Below are 27291 nucleotides of genomic sequence, written 5' to 3' on the forward strand. Positions count from 1 at the left end.
TGCCGTCCTAAACCACCTATTTCTAGCTCGGATCCGTTGCCGGAGCAGCCCCCACGAGCTCATCTTTGCTTTTGCTATTTTTTCGTTTCCACTGCCATTTTCTCCGCCACCCACATCCCATTCTCAGTTCCACTAGTTTTATAAACACCTCTAGACCATTCCCTATCAATCTCAAGTCTTGGTTTGTCCCCGTTCAAAAGTGGGTATTTTACAACCCACGACCACGGTGTATTTTACACTATTACGTTACTTTTTTTCAGCCGTTTGTAGCTCATTAATCCTTCAAAAATTATTATATAGTGTTGTAAGTATTTTCTAAACTTTCTTTTACATTAAAATATATCTTTGCTTTAACGATAAATTGTGACTGGTTGGTTATTCCGGATTGAGTCCGAGGAGTCGGGGGTCGGATGGATTTGAGGATGGAGTTGGTTATATTTAGTTGATGTTGATATTTGTTGGAGATTTTGTGCCTTGATGTTTGTCTTGCATAGTGCATGCATGTTCATGTTTAAAAAAGGAAAAACTAATTTTTCGTGTAATTGCATATATGTACATGTGTTTGCAAAAATGAAAACTGGGATTTTAAGCGAGAAATGCTTTTTGGTACATGTGAACGATTGGATTGATTGGTTTGAGTTAGAGGCATGTGTAGGGATGATGGTGAGCAGGGATGGTGGTAGAGTCCCGCCTGCGATTCCCGCCTATGGTGCACACAGCGTAGGGATGGTGGTAAGCAGGGACAGCGGTATAATCCTGCCTGTGATTCTCACCTATGGTGCATGCCTACGGATGGTGGTGAGCAGGGATGGTGATAGAGTCCTGCCTGCGATTCCCACGTACAGTGCTCTAATGGTTTGACTTTTGGGCTATTATCTGGAATAATGATGAGCTTATGTTTAAAGGAAATATTTTGGGCCAAAATGAGATTTTTTTGGCGTGCGTGAAAAATGTGGACTTTTGGGATATATGCATATGGCATCATTTTCATGCATATTATTGTGGCATGAATATATTTTCTATCTTAAGGTTTGCTTGGTTTATTACTTACCTACGATACCATTTTGGAACCGTAGATTTTGATGCAGAGTTTGAGGAGGAGGAGGCTGAGCCTGAGGAGGCGGTTTTGTCAGAGTATTGACTTGGAGTCTTTATGTCAAAAAATATCTCTACTAGTTTTATGCCTTGTATTTTGGTTTTGAAACAGTATTTGAGACTTGTAATATTTTAATATGTGTGGTTTAAACGAGTTTGTATTAAACAAAAATTCTTGTACTTAGTTATAAGACTTTTATTATCCGCTGCATGTTTTTATTGTACACTTGTTGTATGTACACACGCTTGACACTTGGCGATGGGATGTGTGACCCGTGTTGTCATCATCCTAACGCCTCGATTTCTACATCTCCGTACGTGGAAATTTGGGGCGTCACAATTGACAACTTCGGTTTGTCCGTCCGTTTGTGGGTGGTAGGCGGTACTGAGATGTAGCTTGGTCCCCGACATCTGAAAAAATTCCTGCCAAAATTTGCTGATAAAAATGGGATCCCGATTGCTGATGATAGACCTTGGTAAGCCATGCAATTTAATAACTCCTTCGACGAACCTTTCGGCCACGATTTTAGCAGTAAAAGGATGAGTTAATGAGAGGAAATGTGCAGACTTACTCAAATGATCGACAATTACTAAAATTGTATCCTTACCGTGGGATGTCGGAAGTCCTTCAATAAAGTCCAAGGTGATGTCGTCCCATACTTGGCACGGAATGGGTAATGGCTGCAGGAGCCCAGTTGGAGACATTGTTTCAGACTTCACATTCTGGCAAGTTGGACATTGTTTGATATATTCTTGCACCGCCTGATACATTTTTGGCCAGTAGAACTGTTGGGCTAATTTCTTGAATGTCTGTGAGACCCCAGAATGGCCTCCTATGTTTGTATCATGCATTTCGTGGAGCAATTTCGTACGTAATGCAGCTTGAGCAGGAATGACAACTCTACCTTTAAAGAAGAGCAATCCGTTACGCCATGCATACGGCCCCTCCAATTGATTATTAGATTGGCGAGTCAGATTCGTGACGTAAGAATCACCTTCATAAGCTTGTTTAATCTCATCCCATACGGGTATTGCTGGCACATGAATATGATGGAGAACTGGGCTACCAGACTTGCGTGAGAGGGCATCCGCTGCTGAATTTTCACGGCCTGGGTGGTAAACAATCTCGTAGTCATAACCCATTAACTTGATTACCCATTTCTGCTGTTCTGGCATAGCCACACGTTGCTCTAAGAAAAATTTCAAGCTACGTTGATCAATGAGGATGAAGAATTTTTTTCCAGTAGATAAGGACGCCATAGGCGTATGGCCTCCACAATTGCAAGCATTTCCTTGGCGTAAGTGGACCAAGATTTTTTTGTAACCCCCAAAGCTCGACTCATAGAAGCTATTGGCCTGCCTCGTTGTGATAATAATGTGCCAATTCCCTCTCCATATGCATCAGTTTCGATGGTGAAGGACTCATTGAAATTAGGCATTGCTAACATCGGAGTCGTGGTCATAGCATGTTTGAGAGCCAGAAAAGCTGCGTCGGCCTCATCACTTCAGCAAAATTGTTCCTTTTTGAGCAAGTTGGTTAAGGGCCGTGCGATGATACCATAGTTTTGAACAAATTTTTGATAATATCCCGTCAAGTCTAAGAAACCACATAACTCAGAAATATTAGTGGGGGGTGGCCAGTCGACCATGGTTGCAATTTTACTGCTACTAACCTTCACTCCTTGGTGTGTGATGACGTGCCCCAAGTATTCCAGTTCTTGCTGACCAAACACACATTTGCTTGCCTTGGCAAAAAATTGGTGTTGCCGCAAGATGTCCAATGTTTGTCTAACATGTACCAAATGGTCATCCGAAGTGGGGCTATATACTAGAATATCATAAAAAAAAAACTAAGATAAACTTTCGAAGGAAGGGACGAAATATTGAATTCATAATGGCCTAAAATGTCGAAGGTGCGTTACAAAGGCCAAAAGGCATTATGAGATATTTGTAATGGCCATTATGAGTGCGAAATGTTGTTTTAATAACATCGGGAGGATTCACTCTTACTTGATGATAGCTGGCTCTCAGATCAAATTTAGTGAAGTAAGTGGCGCCGTTCAATTCTTCTAGCATGTTGTCAATTGTTGGAATGGGAAAACGGTCCTTAACGGTGGCGACGTTAAGTGATCGGTAATCGGTACAAAATTGCCAACTCCCGTCTTTTTTCCTTACTAGTAGTACCGGCGACGAGAAGGGATTGGTGCTTGGACGAATGAGCCTAGAATCCAGCATTTCTTGGACCTGCTTCTCGATTTCGACTTTCTGGAAGTGGGCATACCTGTAGGGTCATACATTAATTGGCTCGGTTCCTTCCTTTAACGTAATATAATGGTCCACTTCACGTGCAGGTGGTAAACTGGAGGGCTCCTGGAACACATCTTCGTATTCCTTTGACAGCTCTTGGATACTCTGTTGTTTATCGTCAGTTGGTGCATCGGTTGGTGCAGGTTCCAAAGCCGATTGAAAACACACAACAAAGATTGCATGCCCTTGACGGAACTCCTTTGTCATTTTTGCTGGTGAAGCCGCCTGAATGGTTTGCACATCCACCCCTTGCAATCTCCAGTTTTGATTTTCCCAAATAAAATTCATGGTCAACTGTTTCCAGTTACAAACTACAGATCCCAACATTTCAAGCCATTGAACCCCGAGGCCCAGATCAAGACCTGATAAGGGTAGAGAAAAAAGGGTAAGCTAAAATTTGGTGCCCTGTAAGTCTACCCGTACGTTGTCGTAATGCCTCTGCCATGTAAGTTTGTCTCCACTGGCCACTCAGACAGGGAAGGTCTCAGTAAGTATTACAGGTAATCTGAGCATGCTTGCTAAGCAGTTGCTGATGAAGTTGTGGGTCGATCCACTGTCAATCAAAACCATTACCTCGTGGGGACCCATTTTCGCTGTGACATGCATGGTTTTTGGTGCTGTCCTTCCTGTTAAGGCGTGCAAGGTGATCTCCAGTTCAGGTTCAAGTTCTTGTACTTCTACCGCATCTTCTCCGTGGTCATCTTCCAGTATTTAATCAGTAATATCTTCACATGTCATATTACCCATGTGGCCTTCCAAGAGTAACAACTGCAGCTTCTGACATCGATGACCTGCTGTAAATCACTCATTGCAGTTGAAACAGAGGCCTTGTGCCCTCTTTCTCTGCATTTCTTCCCACGACAAATGCTTAATGGGTCTAGCAGGTACAGCAAGAGCTATACAGGTGGCTTGTAGAAGAGCTAATGGAGTTCTTGCAGGTGGTAACCGCATGAACCTCCTTTGCCGTGCGAGCTGATTATCCCTCATTTGTGCTAAAGTAAGGGCCTCTTTAAGTGACTGCGGCTTAAACATTCAAATGCCATCCGCTATTTCTGCCTTCAACCCGCCCATGAAAGTTCCTACTAATGCCTTCTGAGTCCACCCTTGGAACCTGTTGCTGAGTTTTTCAAACTCGCGCTGGTAGTCCCTCAAGGTCCCCAGTTGTTTGACATGGGAAAGAGTTTTGTCGAAGTCCTCACACTCTGATGGTCCAAAACAAGCCCAGAATTCTTCCTCGAATCTTTCCCATTAAAGCTCGCGTCCTTCATCCCGAAATGCTCTACAAATCCATTGCCACCATTGGTTGGCTTCTCCTTCCAAATAGTATGCTGCCATGGAAACCTTCTTAATTTTCGCCGTGCCTTGGTATTCAAAAAACTAGTACACCCTGTTGAACCATTCGGTTGGGTCATCTCCTGAAAATCGTGGAAATTCCAACTTCGCCGTTTTTGAAGAAACGATCTGTTGACCCCCATCGTTGCCTTCTCGGTGTGGGTTGCCGTGGTTGGGGTTCTCCTGGTTTATGACCAACATACTTGAAATTTGATTGAGAGCTTCCTCTATCCGCTGTAGTCCTTCTTGAATGGTACCAACTCCAAACTCCAAATGCTCAATACGCTCCTTGTTCGTCCCCATTATCAACCTGGCTCTGATGCCAATGATAGGTTCGATCAATTGCAAATGACGATAACGTAAACAATTCTCTGCGGGTGAGAAATAAACCACAGCTTTGAATGAAATACTTGATAATAGATTGACGATAGTACTGGCTGTTTAAATAAACAAAGCCATGAACAAACAAACCAAAATACAAGGAAAACTAACAACCAACAAAATGGACTTAGCTCACGTAAAACAGAGCATAAAACAGAGTACTTAACAAACTGAAATAAAACAACGTAAAACTCGCAACTTTGCGTAAAACTTGCAACTACTTCCTTCTGCACGTAGAATGGCCATGACCCAGTCCTTTCCTGCATGGTTTTCGTCTCCTCTCTACATTGCATGCACCATGCAATGGTCCCACCCGTTCTGCACGTCCCTGCTGCTCATCCCAAATACTTGGGATTCGGCTTATGGCCTCTCTCAGAGCGTCTCGATCTATCACCTGGCAATCCTCCGATGACTCGTGCGGCACAACTAATGGTGCTGCTGGATACATGCGCAGTGTTTCGTTTATAATGCAACGAAGATATGGAAGCTTAGCCAAATTGGATTCATCAAGCAGGCGATCGTGTCCTACCAGATTGTCGATTTCTGCCTGCGCCTTCTTCAGAACTTCTGGGTTGTTGAACAAAAGTGACATTGCCCAGTGTCGGTTCCACCTGATAATAGGACCTGTACATGTACATATTTCAAGCATAATTATTTGAGTTACCACAGTTTCCACTGGCACAGAATTATGCTGGTGCTGTTCCATTTCAGACCACAAATTTTCAGCTTTTGCTGATGTCTTGTGCTCACTGGTACAATGATAATCCTATTTTATCATTTGTTACTGTAGAAATTAAATAGATTAGAGTTTTGGATTAAAAAATCTTATCGATCTGTCCTCAGTTATAGTGTTTTGGATTAAAAAATCTTGTTAATTCACGAAAATTTCGGTGACCCTTTGCGAAACTAGATCATCTCAATATTTACCAGCATGATGCCTCTGGTCATCTTGTCATTGTAGTATTCAGGTTCCGATTCTTTCAGATCCAACAGAACTCCAATCATCGTTTTCTTCTTCTTCTTATCCTTTTCTGCATCTGCATCGCATCCCATTCTTTTATGCTCCTCTATCAAGCTCTGCATGAACCTTTCTCTCTTTTCCTGCAATAAAATCACCTCTTCTCCATCCCTCTAATCCCAAACCACCTTAACATAGGCAAAAAATCTCCGACACATGTCATAGACCCCAACCGAAATGTTTCGGACACAATATCCCGAAACATGCAGACTTGATTTTTGTCTGCTTCCGCAGTGCTATCCCCGTAATACCGCGTCCCAGCAATCATCCTCATCATGGCGTTAAGCGTAAGCTCAACGAGGCTGATTTCAGATCATGGACTTCAGTCTGGTTTTGATTATTATTATTAGTAGGCAAGAGACCGCGAACGAGCGAACGAACCTCGTCGGTGAGTACACGGGAGAGCGTTTTGAGGCGGTGGGAGGAGAGAAGTTGGAGGGAAGAGATACGGCGGAGGTTTCGCCAGTGGTCGCCATATGGTGCCCATGCAAGGGAGGTGAATTTGTAGCCGAGGAGTTTCCCGATCAACAGTCGAGGGCAGTTGGCAAAGATGATATCGTTGGTGGCAAGGCATTCCTCGGCCGCGCAAGGGGAAGAGACGACGAGGACTTTTCGAGAGCCAAAGGTGAGATGAATTATGGGTCCGTACCGGTTTGATAGCCTGGTTAGAGGGCGGTGGAGGGGTTTCTTTAGGAGGTAGAGATGGCCAACAATGGGGAGGGTGCGGAAAGGGCTTGGTGGGAGGTTTTGGGTCTTGGAAAGCAAGTGCTTGGCTATGACATAAAAGGCTACGAAGAGAAGAATTTGGCAGAAGATTATCATGGTGATGAAGGATATAGATTGGGTTGATGGATATGAAGGTTAGTACGTGTTGTGTGGTGAGGAATGAAAGTAGGACAGAATGTAGTAGCTAATTTCATCTCTATGGAGCAGTTGTTACATGCCTAAACACCAAAGCCGAATGCCTCCACTTGCCCTTGGTGAACAAAGAAGGAAACAACTTGTTTAAGTGTTTCTCTCCTCACCCATTAAGTATGGTCGAGTCCATCTTCTGCTTAACCACAAAGCTGAGTGTCTCCATTCACCCTTGGCAAGCAAAGGAGGAAACAACTTGTTTAAGTGTTTCCCTCTCCATCCATTAAGCTTGGTTGAGCTCATCTTCCAACTAAGCGCCAAAGCGGGTGCCTCCACTCACCCTTGGCGAATAAAAAAGAAAACAACTTGTTTAAGTATTTCTATGATACCTCATTTTTACGTGTATTTTTATTAAATGAATATTTTAATTTAATTAAAATATTTGTTCTTTTATTTTAAATTTATCAAATTTTAATTGGATTTATTTAGTTGTGAAATTTATTTGAATGTGCTTTCTTATTCTTAATTATTGTTTTGTGTTTAAATTACTCTTTAATTTAATTTAATTTATTTTTGGATTTAAAATTTTATTGTTAGTTTTTACTAGTTATTTATTATATTTTAGTAAGGTAATGTGTTTAAATTATTTTATTCAATTTATAACTTTAAAAATTGTTTTCGTTTGATCAGTTTTTGGACTCTAGATGTGAGGATTGGACCTCATTTCTTTTCCTTATCTTTTTTTTCCTTTTTATTTTTCTTATTTCTCTTTCTTTTCCTTTTTCTTTTCTTTCTCGCCATTTTCTACCTCGGTCCCTCTCTCCCCGCGCAACACCCTCTCTCTCTTCCCTCCCGCTCGTTTCATTCGTCTGCCCCCAGTACCGCCGCCGTGCCACCATGCACTACACTGCCCCCACCACCCTCTTCCCCCCACCTGCTGGCTGACCTCTCCATCAAATTTCAACCTCAACCAAGCCACCGTTAAGCTGCATGCTCCCCACCAAGTAGCAGCCCAAAATCATCCTCGCACCGCCGTAGCGCAACCACTGGCCACCACTTCCACTAGTTCATCACCGACCTCTAGCTGACCTAACTAGCCTATTTCCAGCTCCGATTTGTTGCCGGAACAACTAACATGAGCTCAACTCCGTTTTGGCCTTTCTTTCACTTCCACTGCCGTTTTCTCCGCCACCTATAGTCAACCATCACTTCCACTAGTTTCATAAATACCTCTAAGTCATTCTATATCAATCTCAAGTCTTGGTTTATCTCCATTCAAAAGTGGGTATTTTATAACCCACGGTCACATTGTATTTTACACTGTTACGTTATTTTTTCGTCACCTTTTGCAGCCCATTGATCCTTCAAAAAATATTATATCGCATTGTAAGTATTTTCCAAACTTCCTTTTAGATTTAAATACATTTTAGCTTTAACAATAAATTGTGATTAGTTTGTTATGCCGGACTGAGTCTGAGGAGTTCGGGGGTTGGATGGATTAGAGGATGAAGTTTTTTGTTTGTATGCTTGTTGATGTTGAGATTTGTTGGATATTTTATATTTTGATATGTGCATTGCATGGAGCATGCATTATCATGTTTGTAAAAAGGAAAATTGGATTTTTTTCACATAATGGCATACATGTACATGTGTTGAATATTGAAAACTGGGTTTTCTTATGTAAATGGATTTTTGGGTGGGTGTATATCATGACCCTAAGCTGAGATTATTTATTATCTCAGTGGAGCTCTTCTGGTCACTTGGGAGCACAACATACTGAGTGACGTCCCCTAACTTGTCACTGGGTGACAACGGGAGCAGACGGGATGGTAACGCTCTCGTACCAACTCTGTGGCCCCTCTGCTGGTGGGGGGCTAGAGGGTGCTTGGCTACGTACGTGCTGAGCATGAAACTGAACATCGCTTGTTATGAAGTCACACGCATGATCGTTACCCATGGTGTGATGAAAGGAGCCAGGGTATGCGGATGACTCCTAGGGAGGTCATGGTGCATTCGGTTAATGGAAATGGATCTTGAGTTGAGACTTGGATTTTTTGGCCATTTTCTGGAAAAATGGAAGGAAAAGTTTTAAAGGAAATTTTTGGGCCAAATGTGATTTTTGGCGTGAGTTTGAAAAAAATTGTTTTTGGGCCAATGTGATTTTTGGCATGAGTTGGAAAATAATTATTTTTGAAAAAGATTATTTTTGGATCTCATGCATATGACATCTTGTTCATGCATATTGTTGAGTTTTAATATATATTTTTATTTTGTGGATGTTTTGATTATTACTTATCTGCAGTACCGTCTTGGGTACCGTTGGATGAGTGATCGTGGATCACTCGTAGATTGTGATATATTTCCTACTTTTGTTTATTGTTTTGATTTGTATTATATTTATGTTAGTTAATTGTAATATTTTTGATATGCGTGTTTTAAGCTAGTTTGTATTTAAACAAAATTTTGGTACTTAGTTGAAAGACTTTTATTACCTGTTGCGTTACTTTTGTGTACACGTGTTACATGTACACACAATTGGTACTAGGCGATGAGATGCATAACCCGTGTTGTCATCATTCCAACGCCTCGATTTCTGCATGTCCGTACGTGGGAGTTGGGGGCATCATAGTTTCCCTTCTCTCCCACTAAGTGCGATCGAGTTTGTCTTCCACCTAAACATTAAAGTTGGTGTCTTCACCTACTCCTAGCAAACGAAGGAGAAAACCATTAAGTACAGTTGAGCCTATCTCCCACCTAATCAAGCTGAGTGTCCAGCCACACTCACTGTACGAAACAAACTGACCAAACAATAGGCCGAGTAAACTAAGCAAAACAACAGCCCACGCACTCTCAAAGCTTAAACACTTCGCATAAGCGTAACAAACAAACCAAGATAGAAAAATAATTGACAATAATCAATCATTAAACATGATCCAAAATGTCATAATTAGTCAAAATTGTTTAAGCCTTGTTACAAACTATAGGGAAAGAAAGGAAAGAGTAAGGGATTACGACAAGCTCAAGGCACCAGACATGGTGTCTTTACCCAATGAGTCAAAAACTTGATAGGCGGCGTGGTCAACCTTAATGGACTTCAAATTCAATGTCCACAAGTCAACACTAGGGTGGTCTAGCATATAATCCCTCAGCTTTGTGAGGTCGAGCTTAAGCCCAAGTCCTAGGCCCTATTGCGAATTTTATAGGCAGCTACCAATTAAGGGGAAAGGTGGATAAGTTCCTCCCTGTAGACCCCCAACTTAACTACCTTTAGCTTAGAGGCAGCTAGTTTCTGCTTGTGACTTTCAGAAACCTCATTCAACTACATGAAATGTTGGTTGTGCTACTTATGATCCTAGCTCACCATCTCAAGTTAGGCCTCAACATGAACTTTCTTGCCTTGAGCAATGTTGAATTAAATGGGTAGTTCTCGGTGACCCTCCTTAGACCAAGTCACATGGGTGGCAAGTTCAAAACTGTGCTACTAAGCCTCCTTCAAGTGACAAAGGTGATCACAAAGTGTTTCATGCTCTTCCTCCATGATCTTCGCCTCAAAATAACATTACTTCACCTCCCTCTATGATTTCTCCAAATGATGTTGGAAATTGTTCATCATTTTCTGGAGAAAAGAGACATGATCCTCTAGGGAATGGGAATACAACTCCAACCGGGATAGGTTCCACACCAACTCATCCCCTCCTCTTGGGCCATCTAGACAGCATGATGAGTGCTCTCCATATACAAATGCATTGAATAGTTATCCTTTTCCAAGTTGATCTTGCGATCAACTATCCAAGTTGCAAGATGGTCAACTCCTTGGAGAACAAACCAAATCACATTCGGGAAGCATGAAAATTGAAAACATATACTCAAAATAAAAACTTGTTGGGGGTCAAAAAGTGTTGGAGCTTACTTGTCATGGCACGAAGAGACTTGTCCCTATGATCATTAGCTCGTAGTGTAAGGCACGCAGATTGAGATCCTCAGGAACTAGGCAACCTTGAGAAGTTAAAAATTCCCTCGGAAAAAGGCCTAAGGCTACCCATTTTGCCAAAACCCTATAATGATGAGGGAATCAGAATAGGGTTGAGCAAAAAGAGGCCGAAGCTGCAAAGGCACTCTCCCCTAGTTGCTTGACCGAGTCCAAAGGATGATCGCCAGTTGAAAAATTGCTCGAAGATGTAGAGGAAGAAACATCACCCCTCATGGACGAGGTGCTGAAGGGTGACAAAGGGATGAATACATGACGTCCTCCAAAATCTTCCCTCAAAGGGTTGTGATGAAGGGATTTCTGGAGTTACGCCGCTAGAAACAATAGAGGGAATAGATGACAAAGAAGAACCACCCTCCGACCCAAGCACCGCCTCTCCATAGGCCCTAAAGGCGGCAACGCCTCCACTAAGTGTCAAGGGAGTAGCTTCCAAAAATGTATAATGAAGAACCACATCAATATCTTCCTCATCCTAACAAGGAGTCCCATCTTGATTTTTAATATATATTTTTATCTTGTGGGTGTTTGGATTGTTACTTACCTGCAGTACCGTCTTGGGTACCATCGGATGAGTGATTGGAGATCACTCATGGATTGTGATTTATTTCCAGTTTTGTTTATTGTTTTTATTTGTATTATATTTATGTTGGTTAATTGTAACATTTTTGATACGCTTATTTTTAAGCAAACTTGTATTAAAACAAATTCTGGTATTTAGTCGACTGACTTTTATTATCCGTTACGATCTTTTAATGTACACGTGTTGCATGTACACACACTTGATACTTGGTGATGTGATGCGTGACCCGTGTTGTCATCATCCTGATGCCTCAATTTCCACTTGTCTGTACATGGAAATTGGGGGCGTCACAATTTCCATCTAAATTTTTAACACCGTGGGTATAGAGGAACTCCTCAACCTATAAGATCAGAGTATTCCTCCCAAATGGCTTCCAAAACCTATTGTCACCTACACACCATGCCATTAAGATCCTTCAGACATTAGGAAGAAGCTAAAAGGGAGTTGATTCCAAAAAGTTGAGCACATCATGGACAGGATGATAGAATGGCAAACGGAGCCCCATCAAGAACATGGTCGAGGACGAAGCCACTTGGGCGGCAAAGCCCTTAGGGTCAACCATCCCGCAGAGAGACTCCAACAAATCCAATGCAACAAATCGGTTTTTCACAAAGTCCAAGTCAACACGAGATGTAGTAGCCGACCACTTGTATCCTTCAAAGTCAATGGAACGGTGCGAACTAGTTCCCCCAAATGATTGGATGAATCGCATAGTCAGGAAGACTGAGAACTATGGATGCCAAAGTAGGAAACCTTGCGGAAAGCCATTGAAAGGGAAGAGCTTGGAGAGAAAAGAAAAGTAGGTCGAAGAAGAAAGGGATTAAGAAGAGTACAGTAGTAGAGAGCAAGTTAGTGTTTGAGAAGGAATGGAATGCCAAATGATGGCGAGGGAAAAATGGGGTTTAACGGACAAGGCATCGTTTGAATATCCCCCAATTAAGAAGAGAGACGTGTTGAGAACGAAAACAAGACAAGAGAGATGAATAGATTCCTCAATCTGCACTACATGAAGAGATGCAAAAGTGGAATGATGCACGCCTCATACATGGTAATATTTGTCAATAAACGGTTGCAAGTGGAAGAAAATCTAGAATAACTAAGTAACATAAGGAAAAAAAAAAATCAACTATTTTCATCTCATGTTATTCTCCAGACATTCCCTAATCTTTATAAAAAACAAGAAATGTATTTCATAGCACTAAACAACACATACATTGCATAGGCAACACATATTTCTTTAGGATGCTATATATATATGAGTAATATTATACAGCACACTCTCATATCACTTGTATCTTATTAAATAAGATGTGACACATTTATCACTATTGAATGATAAAGAATCATCCAAAAAAAAATATTCAATAATGATAAATATCTCATATCTTATTTGACGGGATGAAACTGGGACAGTAAGTCTTGCATATATTGTTTTCCATTTATTATATATTGGTTCAAAGTTGAGAAAGAAGGTTGACCATGGCTGGACGTGCTTGACAAATAGCATGCAATGGTCGAGCCTTGGTCAAGGTCAACCCAACCACTTCACTCATGTCTACCATTCCCTCATCAATCCTCTGCCACTCGAAGCACTGTATCAGTGAACCCAAAGCAAAACCAACCATCCTAATGGCCAAACCTTCTCCGGGACAGCTCCTCCTCCCTGTCCCAAAAGGCATGAACCTAAACTTAAACTCATCTTTCATCCCTCCAAAACCTTCAAACCTCTCCGGCTTGAAATTCGTGGGGTCCTCCCAAATTGTCGGGTCATTTTGCATTCCCCACAAATTCACAAGTAGTGTAGTGCCACCAGGGACCTGGAAACCACCCACTTGGCAATCCTCCGACGACTCGTGCGGCACAAGTAATGGCCCTGCTGGATACATGCGCAGCGTTTCGTTTATAATGCAATGAAGATATGGAAGCTCAGCCAAATCTGGTTGATCAAGCAGGCGATCAAGTCCCACATGATTGTCGATTTCTACTTGCGCCTTCTTCAGAACATCTGGGTTGTTGAGCAAAAGTGACATTGCCCACTCCATGGTGCCGGCCGAAGTGTCGGTTCCGGCTGACAAAAGCTCCTGTACATGTACATATTTCAAGTCCAATTATTCTGTGCTTATGTGTGTGATGATGGCACTTTTTTGTTAGTGATAATATTGCGCGGCGTAGATAAATATCTTTTCATGAAATATACAGTATCAATTTATACGAAATATAGGAAAAATATTGTTGCAAACACAATTGTGTACTAATCTGTACATTAATATGATGTGATTGGTCAAAAAGTAAATTTTATTAAAAAAAATATTGATTTAAATTTTAAGTATGAATAAATCAATATTTATATACAGATTAATACATGATTGTGCTTGTATATAATAAAACTTCAGAATATAATGATCAAATGTTCCACACACACAAAACTAAATGAATATATCTCTTCCAGGAAAGAAAATAGACACCAATGTATACATTTAAACCGAGATATTTTGTGGTATGGAACTTGTATTATTACGTTTTGTCATCTTATAGATGGTAACAGTCTTGACTTATACATGATCACATATATTTCTTCTATATTGATAGTACTCAAATCGCGGGATAACATGTGAAAAACAACCGTTTGTCCAGTTGTCTGAACTGTTAATTTTCTCCTATTTTATTTCCTTTGAAGTCCCAAGAAAGTTCAGTTGTCAGATGCTTATCTTTTATGTTTTCGTGACATTTGTTACTGTAGAAATTAAATAAATTAGTGATCTAAATGACTAGATTTGCCGTAGTTATAAAATTGTCGTTTTAAATTTAAAATTATCATCTCATTATTATTATTTTTTTAAATTATTATATAAAATATAATAAATAATTTAATATTTTTAAATTCAGATTCTAAATTCTAAACTCAAAATTTTTCAGTAACCAAACCGAACATAGTGTTTTGGACTAAAAAATCCCGTTAATGTCAAGTATATTGCCTTCTCAATACTTACCAGCATGATGCCTTTGATAATCTCGTCCTTGTAGTATTCAGGTTCCGATTCTTGCAGATCCAACAGAACTCCAATCATGGTCTTCTTCTTTTTCTTACCCTTTTCTGCATCTGCATCACATCCCATTCTTCTATGCTCCTCTATCAAGCTCTGCATGAATCTGTCTCTCTTTTCCTTCAATACAATCAAACTCTTCTCGATCCCACTAATCCCAAACCAGCTCAACATCGGCAAAAAATCTGCGACATTTGTCACAGATCCCAACCGAAATGTTTCAGACACAATATCCCGAAACTTGCAGACTTGATCTTCTTCTGCTTCCGCCGTGCTACCCCCGTAATACCGCTTCCCAGAAATCATCCTCATCATGACGTTAAGCGTCAGCTCAAAGAAGGCTGATTTCAGATCATGGACTTGAGTCTGGTTTTGATTCTTATTATTAGTAGGCAAGAGCCGGCGAAGGAGCGAACGAACCTCATCGGTGCGTATATGGGAGAGCGTTTGGAGGCGGTGGGAAGAGAGAAGTTCGAGGGAAGAGATACGGCGGAGGTTTCGCCAGTGATCGCCATAGGAGGCCGATCCAAGGGAGGTGAAGTTGTAGCCGAGGTGTTTCCCGGCCAGCAGGCGAGGGCGGTTGGCAAAGATGATGTCTTTGGTGGCGAGGCATTCCTCGGCCGCGCACGGGGAAGAGACGACAAGGACTGGTCGAGAGCCAAAGCTGAGATAAATTATGGGACCGTACCGGTTTGATAACCTGGTTAGAGTGCGGTGGAGGGGTTTCTTTAGGAGGTAGAGATGGCCAACAATGGGGAGGGTGGGGAAAGGGCTTGGTGGGAGGTTTTGGGTCTTGGAAAGCAAGTGCTTGGCTATGACATAAAAGGCTACGAGGAGAAGAACTTGGCAGAAGATTATCATGGTGATGAAGGATATAGATTGGGTTGATGGATATGAAGGCTAGTACGTGTTGTGTGGTGAGGAATGAAGAAAAATAGGTAAGATATCTATATCTTGACTTCATAATTTTATTAAAGCTTTAGATGCCCTCAGTTAACACCTTCCCTGTATAAATTTTTCAATGCCAAGTCAACGGATAGGAGTATGGAGTTATGCTTACATTACTTAAATCAAAACAAGCAGCGAGAAAAGTGCTGTTTTGATATTGGGTTAAAATAAAATGAATTAACGTGAAAGTTAAATAAAATATTATTATAATATTATTAAAATATTATTAAATATGGGGTTACAAAAGTCCCTAATCAATATTTCAAAAAAGTCCTATACTAAACTTTACAATATTTAAGCAATAACTATTTACAAAAAAACAGATCATATAATACCAAAAGTAAAACTTCTATTTCCACCTAAAGCAGCTTGGCAAACCAGATTTATCAGTAACAAAGGAGTTCTTCTACGGACAGTTGGCCAACATAATCTTGCTGCAATCGGCTAATGTGGCACAATATCACGTCATCCGATTTAATTATTAAGAACAAAAGAAAACACTTGGGCTTTTACCTTCTTTGCTCAACCAGTATCCATCGATGTAAAGACCATAACCAATATGAACACAAGCCATTCTCAAATGAACTTATTTCTTAAAGCTTCCCTTATTCAAACAAAAAGCTCGAAATCAGAAAACCAAACCCAAAAAACCCAACCCACCATTACCATAAACGGAAGACAGTGGCGATATTTGTTAGCCTTTACACTCACAAACAAAAACTCAGCTACTAGTAGATAAAGTTAAAAGAAACGAACGACCCAGATGTTAGTATAACTTGACCACAAATTCTATGAGTATATTGTTGGTCTCTACTAGCACTGCTCTGCTCGTCCCCTGTGCTTCCCATGCCATTATCTCCTAGTCAACTTGTCATTTTCTCTCACATGCACACATAAAAATGGCACTTGGGCTTCTGCAAGGGCTCTTGGTCGAAGATGAAAAATCGAAGAGTGGAGATTTCCTGAGGTTTGGTAAGTTGTGGAAGGAGAGAAAGCAAGCGTTGTTGCAAAAGATTCAAGGAAAGCTCGGCGTTTTGTAGATTGATTTTCGTTTCTTAACAGCTGTAACTAGGTCTTGGGTGAGGGCCCTTTGACCTGTTAGCGTCTATTAGCAATCTCGTTGTTGAGAAGGAATGGTTTTCGGTCTTCTTCCAGTAGCTCGTGTAAGTGCTTTTGAGCCATGCGATGAGGAAGGAAGCTCGGGGGGGAGGAGAAAGGAAAAATGTAACGAGGGAGAAAGAAAACCCAGAGGTTGACGAATGCACCATTTTGTTTAAAATGAATGAAACTAATCGTTTCCATGTGGACACTGGTTGTGCGGCGCTTCCCCCATCCGACTACAACAAGAGTTTTTGGTAAAAAAGATTCCATACAGTTGTCAAGGTAGTGGTGAGGTGAAAAAAAAGAAAGACGAAGTAATACCTTGCTCCAAGCTTAGTTAAACCATTTTCCATTCTATTGCCTTTTCTTTATATATACTGAACATCAAAACTTAGAAATTTGTTAAAGTCAAGTATATCTTCCCAAAGATCCACATACCTGCAAGGAGGGCTCTTCTTACTTTTATACTAGTTAACTATCAACAAAGAATCTGATTTAATAATGAGGTCATAAAAACACAGCTGGTAGCATAAAGAGAGCCAGCTTTAACTACAGAAAGTTCTGCAAAAGTATTTGTACCAACCCCCAAATAAATGGAAAAGCCATGTATGAAATGACCATAGTGATCATGAAGGATCCCACCACAACCATCAAATCTTGTTGCCCTGTGCGGGTCCATCAATATTGAGTTTTATTCTACCAGTATGAGGATCTAACCAACAAACCAATCTGAGATTTGTGTTCTAGTCTTCTATAAAGGGATTCTCAAAATATTTAATGCAGAGATTGCACCATATCTGAATATGCCCTTTAATGTTTTTAACATCAGATTAAGTTCTTGCAACCATTTCACAACTTTTTCAATAATGCATGAGGCATAATTTATCTCACCTTCATACTTGGCTAAATTTCTAGCTAACCACAATTCTTAGAGTATCAAAAGAGGAATTAATTGAGCTAGTAAATTACGCTGATTTGAACCATGAAAAACCGACCATCAAGTGAGCAACTTATCTTTCAATCCCAAGGCTAAAAAGGCTGAGATGTCAAAAGTCTGGAAGAAATGAGACCATACAAATAGAGCAAGGGAACAATCATTTAAAACATGTAAATTAGACTCAATAGCTTTATAGCCACAACTGTTGGTATTTTTGGTACAGAGATGTGGTAAAAAGGTGAAAAAATAGAGGAGAACTTCAACCAAAATACTTGTTGATTGATATTGATGTTCTGCCGATTACAGATGGAGAAGTACATTATATAAACAACATTGAAAATTACAGAGAACTAATAGTCATGTTGTCCCAAGATGCACAACAGCAGAGTTTGACTATAATAACAATAGACTAAAAATAGACTTTATTGAAAAAATTGCATCATAAACAGACGTTAGTTTCAATACTCCTCTTTGATGCATTTTTCTAACACTCCAAGTTTGAGCCTCAACATCTGGAATTTGTCTCTTGGAAGTGCCTTTGTGAAAATATCAGCAACTTGTTCTTCGGACCTGCAAAACTCTAGCTTCACATCTCCTTTTGCCTCTACTTCCCTCAAATAATAATACTTGATTGCAATATGTTTAGTTCTTCTATGAAAGACAAGATTCTTTGCCATAGCTATTGCTGATTTGTTATCACAATTGGTAGCTACTTTTTTGCACCCATATCTTCAAGAATCTTACTCAGCCAAATAGCTTGATTTGTAGCTCCAGCAGTAGCCACATACTTTGCTTCAGCTGTGGATTGTGCTACAGATCCTTGCTTCTTTGATTCCCATGGAAACACACCAATTCCAAGATTAAAACAATACTCGGATGTGCTTCTTATATCATCCATAGAACCAGCCCAATCACTATCAGTAAAACCAGTCAAAGTTGAATGAGAACTTGGTTTATACCAAATGCCAAAATCCTTTGTGCCTTGAATGTATCTCAACACTCTTTTAGTAGCTCCAAAATGGATTTGACTAGGACATTGCATGAATCTTGAAAGGAGGCTGGTTGCATACATGATGTCAGGCCGAGTGGCAGCCAAGTAGAGTAAACTTCCAATTAAGCTCCTATATGCTGCTGCATCAGCTTCTTTTGCACCATCTTCCTTCTTCAATTTCTCATTTGCTATCAAAGGAGTGGCTACTGATTTGCATTCAGCCATATTGAACTTGTTGAGCAAATCAAGAGCATATTTCCTTTGTGAAATGAAAATGTCTCATTCTTGATATACTTCCATTCTAAGGAAATAGTGCATTAGTCCCATGTCACTCATTTTAAATGTTTTCATCATCTCTTGTTTGAATGATTCAATCATAACTGAATTATTTCCCGTTATAATTAAATCATCAAAATAAAGTGAGACAATGAGCAAACTTTCACCTTTGAGCTGGACATAAAGTGTAGGTTCACTAACACTTCTTTTGAAGCCATGATCACAAAAATAGCCATCTATTTTCCTGCACCAAGCTTGGGATGCTTGCTTAAGCCCATAAAGAGCTTTTTTTAACTTAAATACTTTCCCTTCTTCCTTTATAAAGCCTTTAGGTTGTTGAACATACACTTCCTCCTCAAGTTTTCAATTGAGAAAAACTAATTTTACATCAAGTTGTGAGATCTTCCAACTTCTTTGAGCTGTAAGTGCAACTACTGTTCTAATGCTGTCCAACCTAGCTACCGGTGCATAGGTTTCATTGAAATCTATCCAGCCTGTTGTGAATAGCCCTTTGCAACCAGTCTTGCTTTACACTTATTTAAAGAATCATGTGGGTTGAACTTTGTTTTGTATACCCACTTAACTCCGATAACATCCTTGCTGCCAGGATATGCAACCAGCTCCCATGTATTGTTTTTCTCAATCATTTTAATCTCCTCCTTCATTGCATCCACCCAAACTTGTTCTTTAGAGACTGCTGCATAATTTTCAGGCTCTATGGAAGTGAAGTTGCAAGATTCATCGATCTCATTCAATGCCCTGAATCTTCTTGGAGGAGTCTCGGGTGATAAAAGTGCTAAACTTCTAGAGTTGCCATCACTTCCTGAAACCGAGAATGGTGATGAAGGTTGATCATTTGGAGCTGATGTTTCTAGCCTCCCTTAAACTTGCTCGATAACTAGAACATGAAGAGTCAGATCTAGTTCATGCTCTTCTTCCCATTTACAGGTTGAATGCTCATCAAACTGAACATCTCTACTTGTGACCAGCTGCTGAGTTTTGAGATTGAAGATCCGGTATCCCTTAGATTGAGAGCTATACCCAAGAAAAATCCCTTTCTCTGAATTTTCTTCTAGTTTGTGCCTCTTTTGTTCAGGAACATGAATGTAACACAAACATCCAAATATTTTGAAGTGATTAACAGTTGGCTTGTGTCCACTCCATGCTTCAATTGGAGTCATATCTTTCACTGCCTTTGTGGGGCATCTATTTAGCACATATACTGCTGTATTAATAGCTTCTGCCCAGAACTTTTTTGGAATGCCCTTTGCCATTAGCAAGGACCTAGCCATCTCCATAACAGTCCTATTCTTCCTTTCTAAGACTCCATTTTGTTGTGGAGTGTAGGCTACTGTCAATTGGTGTTCCAATCCTTCTTCTTGGCAAAATTCAACAAACTTACTTGAGTTGAATTCACCCCCTCTATCACTTCTCAAGATCTTCATCTTCCAACCACTTTGATTTTCAACCAGCATTTTGAAGTTTTTGAAACACTAAAAGCCTCTGATTTTTGTTTGAGAAAGTAGACCCAAGTCATTCTTGAAAAATCATCAATAAAGAGCATAAAATACCTATTTTGGCTTTGAGAAAGTGTCCTCATGGGACCACACAGATCAGTATGCACTAGCTCAAGTACTGATTTTGCTCTCCAAGCTTCTCCTGATAGAAATGGCTGCCTATGTTGCTTTCCCATCATACACCCTTCACAAGTAGGCATGTTTTGGTCCAACAAAGGCTTATCTCTTATCATGTTCTTCTTATTTAACATCCTTAAGGCATTTAAGTTGTAATGACCAAACCTTTGATGCCAAAGAGTTGTTTCATCAGATTTGGCCATCATTGCTTTTGGGAACTGCCAAGTAATGGGAAAATTTCTCCCATTTCCCATTTTAACTTCTGCCAGCACATGGTTGTTTTTCTTCAAATCAAGAATAACACATAGCTCTCCCTCAAAGTGAAGTGAGTAGCCATTTTGCATCATTTGCCCAACACTTAGCAAACTTTGATCAAGACTAAGAACATGAAGAACATCTTTTATGAATCTAGTCCCTCTATTGGTTTCCATGGCAGTCGTACCTTTGCCACTTGCCTCCACCAAGTCTCCATTTCCATGCTTCACTTTAACACATACAGATTTATTGATTTGAGAAAATAAACTCTCATCTGGTGTCATATGGTTGCTGCACCCGTTGTCTAGAAACCACTCTCTTCTTTGCTCGGCTGCAACATGACAAGCATATAACAACTGCTCTTCCTTGTCCTCGGTAAAATTTGCTTGCTGATTTTTGTTCTTGAACCGACAATCTTTCTCCTCATGCCCAAACTTCTTGCAATTTGAGCATTGTGATTGCATTAGTGGTAACAATCTTTCTCCAAATGATTAGTCTTCTTGCAAACACCATAAGGTGAAAATTCTCCCTTCTTCTTTTGAGAATTTTCTCCTCCTTTTACTATGCCCTTGAACTTTTTCTTGAAGTCCTTTTGCTTTTGATTCTTTAGGCTAACTTTGGATTGAAATGCATTTTCCAAAGACACCTCATTCCTTCTGCCAATCCGTTGTTCATGAGCATAAAGTGATCCCATTAACTCAGTGACAGAAAGTGAAGAGAGATCTTTAGCTTCTTCAATGGCAGCCACCACATGGTCATATTTTTCAGTCAAGCTTATGAGGATTTTCTGAACAATTCTTTCATCTGAAATATTTTCATCATAAGCCCTCATTTGATTCACTACTTCAATGACTCTAGAGAAATAGTCCTTGATATTCTCTGATTCTTTCATTTTGAGATTTTCAAGTTCCCTTCTTAGCCCTTGAACTTTGATAGTTTTAACTTTGGTATTACCTTGAAATTCTTGCTAGAGGATCTCCCCAGCTTGCTGGAAAGTAGAAGCCCTCATCAACCTTGGAAAGATGGACTCACTCACAGCCTACTGCAGAATAAACAAGGCTTTTGCATCCCTTTGCTTATCAGACTTGACTCAGGTAGGATCAAAAGCTCCTTTAGACATGCCTTCAACAGTTGAAGAGACTCCATTTTCAACAACATCCCACAGATCAAGAGATAAGAAAAGGGTTTTTATTTTTATGCCCCAATAGTCATAGTTTTCACCAGAAAAAATGGGAAGAGTTGCAGATGAACCAGGCGCAGCCATCATATCCCAAAGAGATTGTAACCTTGGGCTGATACCAATTGTTGGTATTTTTGGTACAGAGATGTGGTAAAAAGATGAAAAAATAGAGGAGAAATTCAACCAAAATACTTGTTGATTGATATTGATGTTCTGCCGATTACAGATGGAGAAGTACATTATATAAACAACATTGAAAATTATAGAGAATTAATAGTCATGCTGTCCCAAGATGCATGATAACAGAGTTTGACTACAATAACAATAGACTAAGCCAAGCTTATGCCACATTTTTTTATATACTGAAGTCCAAAGCTACCCATTATTCCACAAGATATCTTTGGTGGACGAATTTTACTCCAAATACACTTTGATGCAGAAAACTGAGGATGCTGAACTCTAAAAATATCCCAAGCTAACTTCGCAGTAAATTTTCCGTCATTTTTATGCTTCCAAAATTGACCATCATCACCAATTCTTAGTTTGATATTGAATCTAAGAATTTGTTGCATCAACATAGGATTCTGTAGGCTTCAAGCTTATCACTCTGCCAACAGTAGTATATAGATCGTTTATTCGAAGCTTTGGTGTAGAGACAAAAAATCCCAAAGATGCAAGGGATCTATCACCCATCCAGTTATCATGCCAAAAATTTAATAAGCCACTTCTAATCTTCCACTAATGATACAAATTGGGGGTGCAGGCCTGGGAGAGCAAGGGATACCCCTAGATTGGTATGAACTAAACACCTCTTGCCTGAAAGCTTGGCTTTTGACAAGCTGGACTTTGTATGGCTGACACCACGCACTGATGAAAAGCTAACGCTTCAAGAATGAGTATACTGCTTCTGACTTGAAATGGTTGGAAAAAGTTGCTGCTGATAAAAGTGACTAGTATCTAGTTATACTTCATCACAAATTACTAGGGGTATTCAGGTTTGGGCCAGAATTTCTTCGCCTGAACAAAACAACCAAAGTTGGGTGTTTACCCATATTTCTGCAAAACTATATATATTCGTTTGGGGCTCAGTTTCAAGGGGTACACCACTCAGACTCAGACTATCCATCTCTTGCACACTGATCTACTCGGCTGACCACCAACTGAAGGTTTTGGTTTGTGGGCAGCCAGCATGTGTAGAACTAGGTTCAGTTTGGCCATTTTAAATCATCATTTACGTATGCTTGGCTCTACCTCCTTTTGAAGGGAGGAAGTTGGGTTTGTGGGCAGCCAGGATGTGTAGAACTAGGTTCAGTTTGGCCATTGTAAATCATCATTGACGTATGCTTGGCTCTACCCCCATTGTAAATCATCATTGAAGTATGCTTGGTTACACCCGTGAAAATAGACATGCTCACTAGTTAGCACACTAAGTCATTGCTTTCTTTTTAGAGTTTGCAGCTACCAATTACAAACTAGCAATAGTTATCTGATACATTGGTTGGCTGATATATCATGGTGCTTGATAGATTGTAAATTCTACTTTTGGGTATAATTTGATCTCATTTCTTGTTTCGTGGGGTAACTTGGCTTTGTATGGCTTATGAAAAGTGTTGTGTGCTTTATGCATAATAGATCGACAGATGGAATGAGCAAAGGGAGAACAGAGACTTTCCGGGTCCTCTGTAGCTGATGTTTCCACTTTGATACTGAGTTTGAGATGCGGTTTCTTTGATGAGATATGGAACCTCAGGGAATGTGCTTTTAGGACAAATGAGTTAATAAGAAATTTTGGTTGTTCATTGGGATTTAGTTCCAGTTCAAATACACATAAACAAAGTTATCGTTTCGCTATCACTCAGGTGTTTTTCCATCATATACTTCCAACTGTTCTGTAACAGTTAAGAGGTTAATGAATGGCAATGGAGAATAAAAATATAGCATTTACCTAAATGTTCTCTACGCATAACATACTAATAAAATAGTGTTTCCTGATGCAGTTTTCAAGCGTCGAGAAAGTTTATATGCCATTGCCAAAACGTTTTAATAAGCTCGTGTTTTGGACTTGAAGTCACTCCAACCAATTTCAAGATTTTATTTTCACAATCAAACCCAGTCCTATTTCGTTCTGGCTCATCTAAAAAATATGCTCCCTTAGTATTACTTTACGTGTTAAAAACAATGAAACTCCATGAAACAGATCTTACTAAGATTATTTTTGCCTGCATGTGGGGAAATCCACAGATCGTAGTGTTCAAATGCCTCTATTTTTGCAGCACCTTTCTTTGGTTTGAGATGTTTTTGGAAAATAAATGGATTACGCCCATTAGGAGGACCGAGTCCAACAATATTCCATTGTCTAGGTAACTTGATCTTTGTAAAAAGCTAGAAGTGCATTTCAAAGTACTAAACAACACATATACCGCAAGGGCAATGCACATTTATTTAGGGCTACCCTCTCTCTCTCTCTCTCTCTCTCTCTCTCTCTCTCTCTCTATATATATATATATATAATATATATAGGTTCAAAGTTGAGAAAGAAGGTTGACCATGGCTGGACCTGGTCGACAAATAGCATGCAATGGTCGAGCCTTGCTCATGGTCAGCCGAACCACTTCATCCATGTCTACCATTTCGTCACCAATCCTCTGCCACTCGAAGCACTTTATCAGTGAACCCACAGCAGAGCCAACCACCCTCATTGCCAAACCTTCTCCGGGACAGCTCCTCCTCCCTGATCCAAAAGGCATGAATCTAAACTTAAACTCATGATCTTTCATCCCTTCAAAACCTTCAAACCTCTCCGGCTTGAAATTCGTGGGGTCCTCCCAAATTGACGGGTCATATTGCATGCCCCACAAATTCACTAGTAGTGTAGTGCCACGAGGGACGTGGAAACCACCCACCTGGCAATCCTCCGATGACTCGTGCGGCACAAGTAATGGTGCTGCTGGATACATGCACAGTGTTTCGTTTATAATGCAACGAAGATATGGAAGCTTAGCCAAATCGGATTCATCAAGCAGGCGATCGTGTCCTAACCGATTGTCGATTTCTGCCTGCGCCTTCTTCAGAAGTTCTGGGTTGTTGAGCAGAAGTGACATTGCCCACTCCATGGTGCCGGCCGAAGTGTCGGTTCCACCTGATAATAGGACCTGTACATGTACATATTTCAAGCATAATTATTTGAGTTACCAGAGTTTCCATTAGCACAGAATTATGCTACTGCTGTTCCATTTTAGACCACAAATTTTCAGCTTTTGCTGATGTATTGTGCTCACTGGTACAATGATAATCCTATTTTATTTCCACATGAAGTCCCAATAGAGGTTCAGGTTTCTTTTTTTAATCCAAAACATTATTACTGCAACAGAGGTTCAGGTTGTCAGATGTTTATCTTTTATGTTTTCGTGACATTTGTTACTGTAGAAATTAAATAGATTAGTGTTGGGGATTAAAAAATCTTATCGATCTGTCCTCAGTTATAGTGTTTTGGATTAAAAAATCTTGTTAATGCATGAAAATTTCAGTGACCCTTTGCAAAACTAGATCATCTCAATATTTACCGGCAAGATGCCTCTGATCATCTCGTCATCGTAGTATTCAGGTTCCGATTCTTGCAGATCGATCCAACAGAACTCCAATCATCGTCTTCTTCTTCTTCTTATCGTTTTCTGCATCTGCATCACATCCCATTCTTTTATGATCCTCTATCAAGCTCTGCATGAACCTTTCTCTCTTTTCCTGCAATAAAATCAACCTCTTCTCCATCCCTGTAATCCCAAACCACCTTAACATGGGCAAAAAATCTCCGACATATGTCAAAGACCCCAACCGAAATGTTTCAGACACAATATCCCGAAACATGCAGACTTGATCTTTGTCTGCTTCCGCAGTGCTATCCCCGTAATACCGAGTCCCAGCAATCAACCTCATCATCGCGTTAAGCGTAAGCTCAACGAAGGCTGATTTCAGATCATGGACTTCAGTCTGGTTTTGATTCTTATTATTAGTAGGCAAGAGCCGGCGAAGGAGCGAACGAACCTCGTCGGTGCGTATATGGGAGAGCGTTTGGAGGCGGTGGGAAGAGAGAAGTTCGAGGGACGAGATACGGCGGAGGTTTCGCCAGTGATCGCCGTAGGAGGCCAATGCAAGGGAGGTGAAATTGTAGCCGAGGTGTTTCCCGGCCAGCAGCGAGGGCGGTTGGCAAAGATGATGTCTTTGGTGGCGAGGCATTCCTCGGCCGCGCACGGGGAAGAGACGACAAGCACTGGTCGAGAGCCAAAGCTGAGATAAATTATGGGACCGTACCGGTTTGATAACCTGGTTAGAGTGCGGTGGAGGGGTTTCTTTAGGAGGTAGAGATGGCCAACAATGGGGAGGGTGGGGAAAGGGCTTGGTGGGAGATTTTGGGTCTTGGAAAGCAAGTGCTTGGCTATGACATAGAAGGCTACGAAGAGAAGAATTTGGAAGAACATGGTAGTGATGAAGGATATAGATTGGGTTGGTGGATCCTATGAAGGTTATTATGTGTTTGTGTGGGGAGGAATAAAGATAATATATAGGAAAATTAGTAACTTCCTTCTTATATTCTACTTTTTCTTTGCTATCAGTTTTGGGTTTTTATTATTATAACGCTCAAGATAGTTTTTGTGAAACTTAAAATTATAGTTAATTGTATTTTTGTTTTTTTATAAAAGAGGATGGTACTCTAATTTTATTAATAATTTTTTTAAAATAAATTAATGCCATTATTGTGTCCATTTTAGTCATTTTCTTGCATGTTCATGTAGTCGGGTTAATGTTGAACAAGTGTAATGTTGTTATAGAGTCATTTTAAGTGTTAATTAATATAAGACATCCAAACATATTTAAACTCCTCTTAAGTGGATTCCACAAAGATGAATCCACTATCTAAACTCGTTAAAAAGAAAAAAACAAAAAACTGCAACACCCCCTGACTTAGGTTTCGGTTTTCCCCTTTGTTTTCTTTTTAACATAGCTCCCCCCCCCCCCCCCCCCCCAACAACAACCCCAAAAAATAAACAAAACTTTTTGAAAACAAAAAATACCCCATAGATTTATTTTTATATGTTTTCTAAAATTTTAAAAATTTCAATATACCTAGAGATGTCTCCCTTAGATTTTTTTCCTTAAAGTCCCAAAATTTTGTCTAATTTCTATATATTATCTATTTTCAAGATTGTGGCCTCTCCAAATTTAAAATTAAAACTAAGTTTATGTGAAATAATAAATTTATTAATATGGATCTCAAAATTTTTTGTTATATAATATTAGACGTCTTAATATGAAATGCAAAGTAAAAATATCTACACTATCCCTGGAGGCGGCTCGACCTCTTTGGAAGAAAG

General features: G+C 40.0%; 2 protein-coding genes and 1 pseudogene across 2 annotated transcripts; all 3 read right to left on the reverse strand.

Annotated features, from left to right (window-relative positions):
- The window catches only part of LOC122297610, a 74655-nt pseudogene extending 48158 nt beyond the window's left edge, over positions 1 to 26497 (reverse strand).
- LOC122297609 (cytochrome P450 81Q32-like) lies at positions 12723 to 15542 on the reverse strand. Its single transcript, XM_043107718.1, has 2 exons — positions 14547 to 15542; positions 12723 to 13637 (listed from the first exon to the last, which is right to left on the reverse strand). The coding sequence occupies exons 1-2, from the start codon at positions 15459 to 15461 to the stop codon at positions 13011 to 13013; spliced, it is 1542 nt and encodes a 513-aa protein (XP_042963652.1). The 5' UTR covers positions 15462 to 15542; the 3' UTR covers positions 12723 to 13010.
- On the reverse strand, positions 18296 to 18802 carry LOC122296613 (secreted RxLR effector protein 161-like). Its single transcript, XM_043106413.1, has one exon. It carries the CDS (start codon positions 18800 to 18802, stop codon positions 18296 to 18298), a length of 507 nt encoding a protein of 168 aa, XP_042962347.1.
- Positions 26498 to 27291: the final 794 nt, after the last annotated feature.

Source organism: Carya illinoinensis, chromosome 15 (genome assembly GCF_018687715.1).
Source record: "Carya illinoinensis cultivar Pawnee chromosome 15, C.illinoinensisPawnee_v1, whole genome shotgun sequence".
NCBI lineage: Eukaryota > Viridiplantae > Streptophyta > Magnoliopsida > Fagales > Juglandaceae > Carya > Carya illinoinensis.